The sequence below is a fragment of the Oncorhynchus gorbuscha genome, linkage group LG16 (genome assembly GCF_021184085.1).
Source record: "Oncorhynchus gorbuscha isolate QuinsamMale2020 ecotype Even-year linkage group LG16, OgorEven_v1.0, whole genome shotgun sequence".
Classification (NCBI taxonomy): Eukaryota; Metazoa; Chordata; class Actinopteri; order Salmoniformes; family Salmonidae; genus Oncorhynchus; species Oncorhynchus gorbuscha.
In genome coordinates this window covers 94,091,112-94,099,562 of record NC_060188.1, presented here as the reverse complement: position 1 = coordinate 94,099,562, position 8,451 = coordinate 94,091,112, and the positions used below count along the sequence as shown (strand labels likewise).

Here is an 8,451-nt window from a genome sequence, read left to right as displayed (position 1 = left end):
TACTTCATGATCACAGCAATATAAAGTACTGTATGATCACAGCAATATAAAGTACTGTATGATCACACCAATATAAAGTACTGTATGATCACACCAATATAATGTATAAAATCAAATCAAATTGTATTTGTCACATACACATGGTTAGCAGATGTTAATGCGAGTATAGCACTCACCTCCTCCCTGTAGGCCGTCTCGTCGTTGTTGGTATTCAAGCCTACCACTGTAGTGTCGTCTGCAAACTTGATGATGGAGTTGGAGGCTGCATGGCCACGCAGTCGTGGGTGAACAGGGAGTACAGGAGGGAGCTGAGAACACACCCTTGTGGGGCCCCAGTGTTGAGGATCAGTGGGGTGGGGGTGTTGTATCCTACCTTAACCACCTGAGGGCGGCCCGTCAGGAAGTCCAGGTCCCAGTTGCACAGGGTGGAGTCGAGACCCAGGGTCTCGAGCCTAATAACAAGTTTGGAGCGTACTATAGTATTAAATGCTGAGCTGTTGTCGATGAACAGCATTCTTACATAGGTATTCCTCTTGTCCAGATGGGTTAGGGCAGTGTGATTGTGTCGTCTGTGGACCTATTGGGGCGGTAAGCAAATTGGAGTGGGTCTAGGGTGTCAGATAGGCTGGAGGTGATATGATCTTTGACTAGTCTCTCAAAGCACTTCATGATGACGGAAGTGAGTGCTACGGGGCAATAGTCATTTAGCTCAGTTACCTTTGCTTTCTTGGGATCAGGAACAATAGTGGCCATCTTGAAGCATGTGGGAACAGCAGACTGGGATAAGGATTTTTATTTTTATTTATTTTAATTTGACCTTTATTTAACCAGGCAAGTCAGTTAAGAACATATTCTTATTTTCAATGACGGCCTGGGAACAGTGGGTTAACTGCCTGTTCAGGGGTAGAACGACAGATTTTTGTACCTTGTCAGCTCGGGGGTATGAACTCGCAACCTTCCGGTTACTAGTCCAACGCTCTAACCACTAGGCTACGCTGCCGCCCGATTGATTGAATATGTCCATAAACACACCAGCCAGCTGGTCTGCGCATGCTCTGAGATCGCGGCTGGGGATGCCTTCTGGGCCGGCAGCCTTGTGAGGGTTAACACGTTTAAATGTTTTACTCACGTTGGCTGCAGTGAAGGAGAGCCCACAGGTTTTGGTAGCGGGCCGTGTCGGTGTCACTGTATTGTCCTCAAAGCGAGCAAAGAAGTTGTTTAGTTTGTCTGGGAGCAAGACATCGTGGTCCGCAACGCGGCTGGTTTTATTTTTGTAGTCCGTGTCTGTAGACCCTGCCACATACCTCTCGTGTCTGAGCCGTTGAATTGTGACTCTACTTTGTCTCTACAGTATACTGATGCTTACCTTGTTTGATTGCCTTGCAGAGGGAATAGCTACACTTTTTGTATTCGGTCATGCTTCCGGTCGCCTTGCCCTGATTTAAAGCACTGGTTCGCACGTTCAGTTTTGTGGGTACAACATCACCAATGCTGTGGGTACACCTCGATGGCCCCCTCACCGAACCAGCGTATTCATCAATGTTATTGTCCGACGCTATGCGGAACATATTCCAGTTCACGTGATCGAAGCAATCTTGAACGGTGGAATCCGATTGGTCGGACCAGCGTTGAACAGACCTGAGCAGGGGCGTTTCCTGTTTTAGTTTCTGTCTATAGGCTGGGAGCAACAAAATGGAGTCGTGGTCAGATGTGCCGAAAGGAGGGCGAGGGAGGGCTTTATATGCGTCGCGGGAGTTAGAGTAACAATGATCCAGGGTTTTACCAACCCGGGTCGCACATTCGATATGCTGATAAAATTGAGGGAGCCTTGTTTTCAGATTAGCCTTGTTAAAATCCCCAGCTACAATAAATGCAGCCTCAGGATATATGGTTATAATCGAAGAGAATTCTCTTGGTAGATAATGCGGTCAGCATTTGATTGTAATATATAAAGTACTGTATGATCATACCAATATATTGGTACTGTATGTATCCTCCACTTTTGGTATGGTGTGCATTTTAGGACAAACTCAAGAAGGGGTTGACGATTGCCTCAAGGAGGTATGAGGCTGAGGATGTCCTAAAATCTACACCGTAACATGAGTTCTTCTGGACAATGACCCTTTTTTGACTTTGTGTGACAGAGGACTTTTGTTTTTTATCTTCTAGGTTTACGAACAGGACGACTTGAGTGAACAGATGGCGAGCCTAGAGGGACTCATGAAGCAACTCAACGCCATCACTGGCTCGGCCTTTTAACCCCAGCAGCCCTGGCAGAGAGTCCCACCCAGACAGTCCGTCAGACCTTAACAGCAGCAGCACAGACAGCAGAACCACAGTATTACACCATAGGGCAGGGCACAGAGAGGGGGGGTATGGTTGCAGAACCTCAGAAACACAGATACTTCTCCACCCCCCCCTCCCCCTCCCCCAAATACTGTAACCAACCCTTCTAACAGACCTCTCTCTACCCCTATAAATACAGTAACCAACCCCCCTGACAGACCTCTCTCTACCCCTATAAATACAGTAACCAACCCCCCTGACAGACCTCTCTGTAATCCCAAAACATCAAGACTAACGATTAAGGAGAATCTAAAAGATTTCCCTAGTGTTGATTTCCCTTTAAAACACCACCTTTTGAGTTTTCATTTATCAGTGTTAATTTTGGAGGGTTTCCTTATGCGTTACTGGTGTATTGGATTGAACTTTGAACTGAAGGCACAAGTGTTACAGCTGGGTCTATAGTATTAGACCTTTGGATTGGTTATTATCTCCAGACACCAACGTTTCCCCGACCCCTCGTTCACCAACGTTTCTCTGGACCCCTCGTTCACCAACGTTTCTCTGGACCCCTCGTTCACCAACGTTTCCCTGGACCCCTCGTTCACCAACGTTTCCCTGGACCCCTCGTTCACCAACGTTTACCCGGACCCCTCGTTCACCAACGTTCACCCGAACCCCTCGTTCACCAACGTTCACCCGGACCCCTCGTTCACCAACGTTCACCCGGAACCCTCGTTCACCAACGTTTCCCTGGACCCCTCGTTCACCAACATTTCTCTGGACCCCTCGTTCACCAACGTTTCTCTGGACCCCTCGTTCACCAATGTTTCCCTGGAACCCTTCGTTCACTAACGCTTCCCTGGACCCCTCGTTCACCAACGTTTCCCTGGACCCCTCGTTCACCAACGTTCAGCCGGACCGCTCGTTCACCAGTGCTTCCCTGGACCCCTCGTTCACTAACGTTTCCCTGGAACCCCTCGTTCACCAACGTTTCCCTGGACCCCTCGTTCACTAACACTTCCCTGGACCCCTCGTTCACTAACACTTCCCTGGGCCCCTCGTTCATTAACGTTTCCCTGGACCCCTCGTTCACTAACACTTCCCTGGGCCCCTCGTTCACTAACACTTCCCTGGACCCCTCGTTCACTAACACTTCCCTGAACCCCTCGTTCACTAACACTTCCCTGGACCCCTCGTTCACGAACACTTCCCTGGACCCCTCGTTCACTAACACTTCCCTGGACCCCTCGTTCACGAACACTTCCCTGGACCCCTCGTTCACTAACACTTACCTGGACCCCTCGTTCACTAACACTTCCCTGGACCCCTCGTTGCCTGGTGATGTTGTGAGACAACATGGGAGGTCTCACAGTAACCACACCTTTACGGCGTTGAAACTTACACCAACTCCTTGTGAACCCGAGGCTGTCCAAATATGGACACCGCACACACGCTCCCTCTTCTCTTTCCTAAAACAGTGACACAGTCAGTGACCACAGCCTAGAACATTCTACAGGCAGTGAGGAACACTGGTTAGGCCCCGGGTACTGGATCATCTCAATACGGACTCTACAGAACCAAGTTCAGACTCTGGAAAGTTCTGGATCCTTGTTCAGGTCCATTTGTGTTGCTGCTCCTCAACTGAACGTCTGCCCTGATTGTGTTGCTACCGTATATAACAACTACAGACAGCTGTTGAAATCGTTAAAACAACACCAAGAATTATAACCAGGCGCTCCAGTCAATGTATGACGTACTTGGAACGTACTGGGATTCAAGACAGTATCAAATGGTATTTACAGGGGTTGGAAGGCTTTTGTATGAACGTATGTTATTTACTCTGAACAATCCATTGTTTTGGTTAATACCACCTTATTCACAACATACAGCGTCTTGTGCATTATTAAAACCCCGAGAGATTTTTATTTTTTGTTGTTGATTATGGCGGCGTTGATGGTATTGATGATTCGTCATGTTAACAGTTAAGGTTTTCATGAGACAGACACATGTACCTCAGTTTGAGGTTGTACGGTTGACTGACTAACAATGTGATCACACAGGGGTTTGTTTTGGTCATTTTTATATGATAAACGATTATATTATTCCATATAGTATATTTTTACATCTGCAGTTCTGTCAAAACTATTTTTAAACCAATTGATTAAACCCTACTGGCTTCTAATCTAGTTTTACATTATGGGGCTGCATGGGTTGCTATGCATCACTGAGGATAGATACTGTACATAACCTGAAGCCTTTTATCAAAACATGGCATCAATATGTACCACTTAAGTGATAAATGAATCATTAATCGCCATGAAAATAGGACATCAATATTCGCATGTTTGATTCTGGTAACCCACGGTAACTGTGCTCCCTTTATCATTTGCAAGCCTCTATATTTCCCCCTCTGAAGATGGATTGACCCAGAGAGATAAAGCCTTAGCTACATTGTCATTCAGAACATGTTTAGATTAGAACACAGGAGATAAAGGGTTAGCTACATTGTCATTCAGAACATGTTTAGATTAGAACACAGGAGATAAAGCATTAGCTACATTGTCATTCAGGACATGTTTAGATTAGAACACAGGAGATAAAGGGTTAGCTACATTGTCATTCAGAACATGTTTAGATTAGAACACAGGAGATAAAGGGTTAGCTACATTGTCATTCAGGTTTAGATTAGAACACAGGAGATAAAGCATTAGCTACATTGTCATTCAGAACATGTTTAGATTAGAACACAGGAGATAAAGGACATGTTTAGATTAGAACACAGGAGATAAAGGGTTAGCTACATTGTCATTCAGAACATGTTTAGATTAGAACACAGGAGATAAAGCATTAGCTACATTGTCATTCAGAACATGTTTAGATTAGAACACAGGAGATAAAGCATTAGCTACATTGTCATTCAGAACATGTTTAGATTAGAACACAGGAGATAAAGCATTAGCTACATTGTCATTCAGGACATGTTTAGATTAGAACACAGGAGATAAAGGGTTAGCTACATTGTCATTCAGAACATGTTTAGATTAGAACACAGGAGATAAAGGGTTAGCTACATTGTCATTCAGAACATGTTTAGATTAGAACACAGGAGATAAAGGGTTAGTCATTCAGAACATTTTAGAATAAAGCATTAGGTATTGATGTTTAGATTAGAACACAGGAGATAAAGTGAGACATTGAATATTAGATGGTTTAGAATAGAGGGAAAGAAAAGTCACAGATCAGACGACTCATCACGGAACAATGTCTTTATTTCCTCACAACAAACTGTCGAGTGTGCTCTCATTCTACATTGTACCATTTGGGTTTTCTTTTTCATCTGTTTGCCCTCAAAGGAAAATTCCACAAAACAAAATCTAGTTTTCAAGATCTAGAATTTTGAAAAGTCCAGAACATGTCACAGTATGATGCGTTTAGGACACTTTCTAGAATTTTAACGTTATACATCTTGGAAACTTGATCGCTGACCTGCAAAACATTTTTAGGATTGTTTCAACAGTGGACTAATGAAACACAACATTGTTTTTTTTTGTTGTGGTATTTTCTTTTAAATACTTTTTTTTATTTTTTATATATTTTTTATTTGTTGAGAAAAATGGAGATGTTCTATGTGCCTATACGTTTGCTTTTCCGTTCTTTCGTTTCTCTCTTCGTTGGTCACTTTATTTGATCTGTATGAAAATATGAAACGTGATTTTGTTTTTCTCTCTTTGCCTCGGCCTTAGTGCAGGGTAACAGATGAGCTATGAAGTTCTGTCGACATAGTCTTCTCTCTTCTGAACGACAGACAGGCAGACCATGGCTCTATATTTTCTTGTATGCTGTACATGTGTATTACCATGGAGAAAGGACCGCTGAAGCAAGACAACATGAAAAAAATTGAGTCAGTCCCGAATGGAATGCTATTCCCTATTTCGTGCCCTACTTTTGACTCAAGCCCTATGGACTTTGGTCAAAAGTAGTGCACTATATAGGGAATAGGGTGCCATGTTTTTTTATTCTTCCATTGTACAGTTCCATAGAGCAACTGAAGGACAAATTGCTAGTTAACTCATTGACTGTGTGTGGGTGTGGGGAGGGTACTTTTTATGATAAAATGTAATATATTATTTAGAGCGCACATTACTATTATTTATTTGGAAAAACCCATTCAAGATCTCATTCTCAATACTGTTAGGAAGGTGTCCATCCCATTTAATGCCCTCTTCCTGTTGTCATTCTCCCATCAGCCACATCATGACTGCGGTATCAATATCAGGACAGACTCTGGAGTCACAAGCAGTTAGTCCTAATTTGGATACCGTACAGGATAGCACGTCCTCTCGGAAAAGGAAGTCACCCGTAGATAGCTTGAGTTGCAGACTTACACAGACATCTAATCATGTCACAATTTACCCAAACTGTCTAGATTGGCTGGATATTTGAATAACAAATGCATTTGATAAACTGTTATGGATGATAGGCTATAGGTTAAAAACTGTTATGTATGACAGGCTATAGGTTATAACCTGTTGTGGATTATAGACTATAGGTTATAACCTGTTGTGGATTATAGACTATAGGTTATAACCTGTTATGGATTATAGACTATAGGTTATAACCTGTTATGGATTATAGACTATAGGTTATAACCTGTTATGGATTATAGACTATAGGTTATAACCTTATGTTATGGATTTATAACCTGATTATAGACTATAGGTTATAACCTGTTATGGATTATAGACTATAGGTTATAACCTGTTATGGATTATAGACTATAGGTTATAACCTGTTGTGGATTATAGACTATAGGTTATAACCTGTTATGGATTATAGACTATAGGTTATAACCTGTTATGGATTATAGGCTGTATGTTATAACCTGTTATGGATTATAGACTATAGGTTATAACCTGTTGTGGATTATAGGATGTATGTTATAACCTGTTATGGATTATAGGTTATTACAAGAAAGGACCACACTCTTTTTACTAAGAAAACTGTGATGACTGTTGAGAAGGTGAAATATCCAGAAAGAAGTCCTCACTATAAGTTCTTTGAATTCATACTTAAAAATTGTCCGCATTTTTTGGGGGGGGAATTGTTAACCAAATTAGATTTAGTGATTGTACAATATTAAAAGTGTACATTTTGTTCATTTAAAGCGAAGAAGGGAATAAGACATAATTGCGTATCTTATTATTATCTTATTATTATAAAGAGTAAGAAACCTCTTCTTCTTGTCTGTTTCTATCCACAACGTTGTATACAATTGCTGGTTTTGTAATGCACTGTAGAGCAAGCAGTTCCACTGTTCATTTTTCTTTTCTTTTTTAAATAGAAATGGTATTTCGATGGTGTATTCTTTTTGTTTGATAAATAAAGTTTTGATACAAAATACCACTTGCCATATTACGTGGAGTCGATCTGTAGCTATAACGAAGACTGTGTGAAAACCTCCAGAAGCAAAGCCAAGTCATCACATCTCTAAACAGACTACGGTCGCATCCCAAATGGCACCCTATTCCCTATGTAGTGCACTACTTTAGACCAGAACCCTATAGGCTCCTGTTCAAAAGTAGTGCACTACAGTATACAGGGAATAGGGTGCCATTTCAGATGCAAGCCTGAATGAAAACCTCCTGAGGCAAGTCGAGCCCTGCCCTCTCTTGAACAGACGACTAGAAGGTGACTGTCATCTGTGTTAGCTGCCATCCTGATGAAGGGTGAATATGGATTAACAGAGCAAGACATAATCAAGACACGTTGAAGAAAACTCTGGTTTAAAAAAAATGAAGCATGGATGATGACATATCGTACTGCTAATATCACAACAAATGAAGCATGGATGATGACATATCGTACTGCTAATATCACAACAAATGAAGCATGGATGATGACATATCGTACTCCTAATATCACAACAAAAAGAAGGAAAACTCCTGTCGTAGCTGTAACAATGAAACACGGGACCTAGATTCAATCAGATCAAGCGTTAACCGGTGATAGCCAACACCTGCATAGCTGTTGTTTTGGCGATGTCGGAGGTGTAACTGCAGTGGGAGCAGTCAAAGTGGTGACACTGCCATAACAACCGCGATGTGGGTGTCAGCTAGCGCAGAGTTTATAGAATCTAGCCCAAGGACTCTTTAGAATATGTAAAAA

General features: G+C 42.2%; 1 protein-coding gene and 1 long non-coding RNA gene across 2 annotated transcripts in view; both read left to right on the top strand.

Moving 5' to 3' along the window:
- Positions 1-5,396, top strand: part of dcc (DCC netrin 1 receptor) — a 670,683-nt gene extending 665,287 nt beyond the window's left edge. Inside the window, 2 exon segments of the mRNA XM_046305873.1 lie at positions 2,170-4,964; positions 5,046-5,396. Coding sequence (XP_046161829.1) covers positions 2,170-2,259 — 90 coding nt within the window. The 3' untranslated portion in view covers positions 2,260-4,964; positions 5,046-5,396.
- An 81-nt stretch (positions 5,397-5,477) lies between these two features.
- LOC123999444 lies at positions 5,478-7,689 on the top strand. The gene is made up of 2 exons (XR_006832454.1): positions 5,478-6,897; positions 7,006-7,689. It is a non-coding gene; the product is annotated as an uncharacterized LOC123999444 (long non-coding RNA).
- Positions 7,690-8,451: the final 762 nt, after the last annotated feature.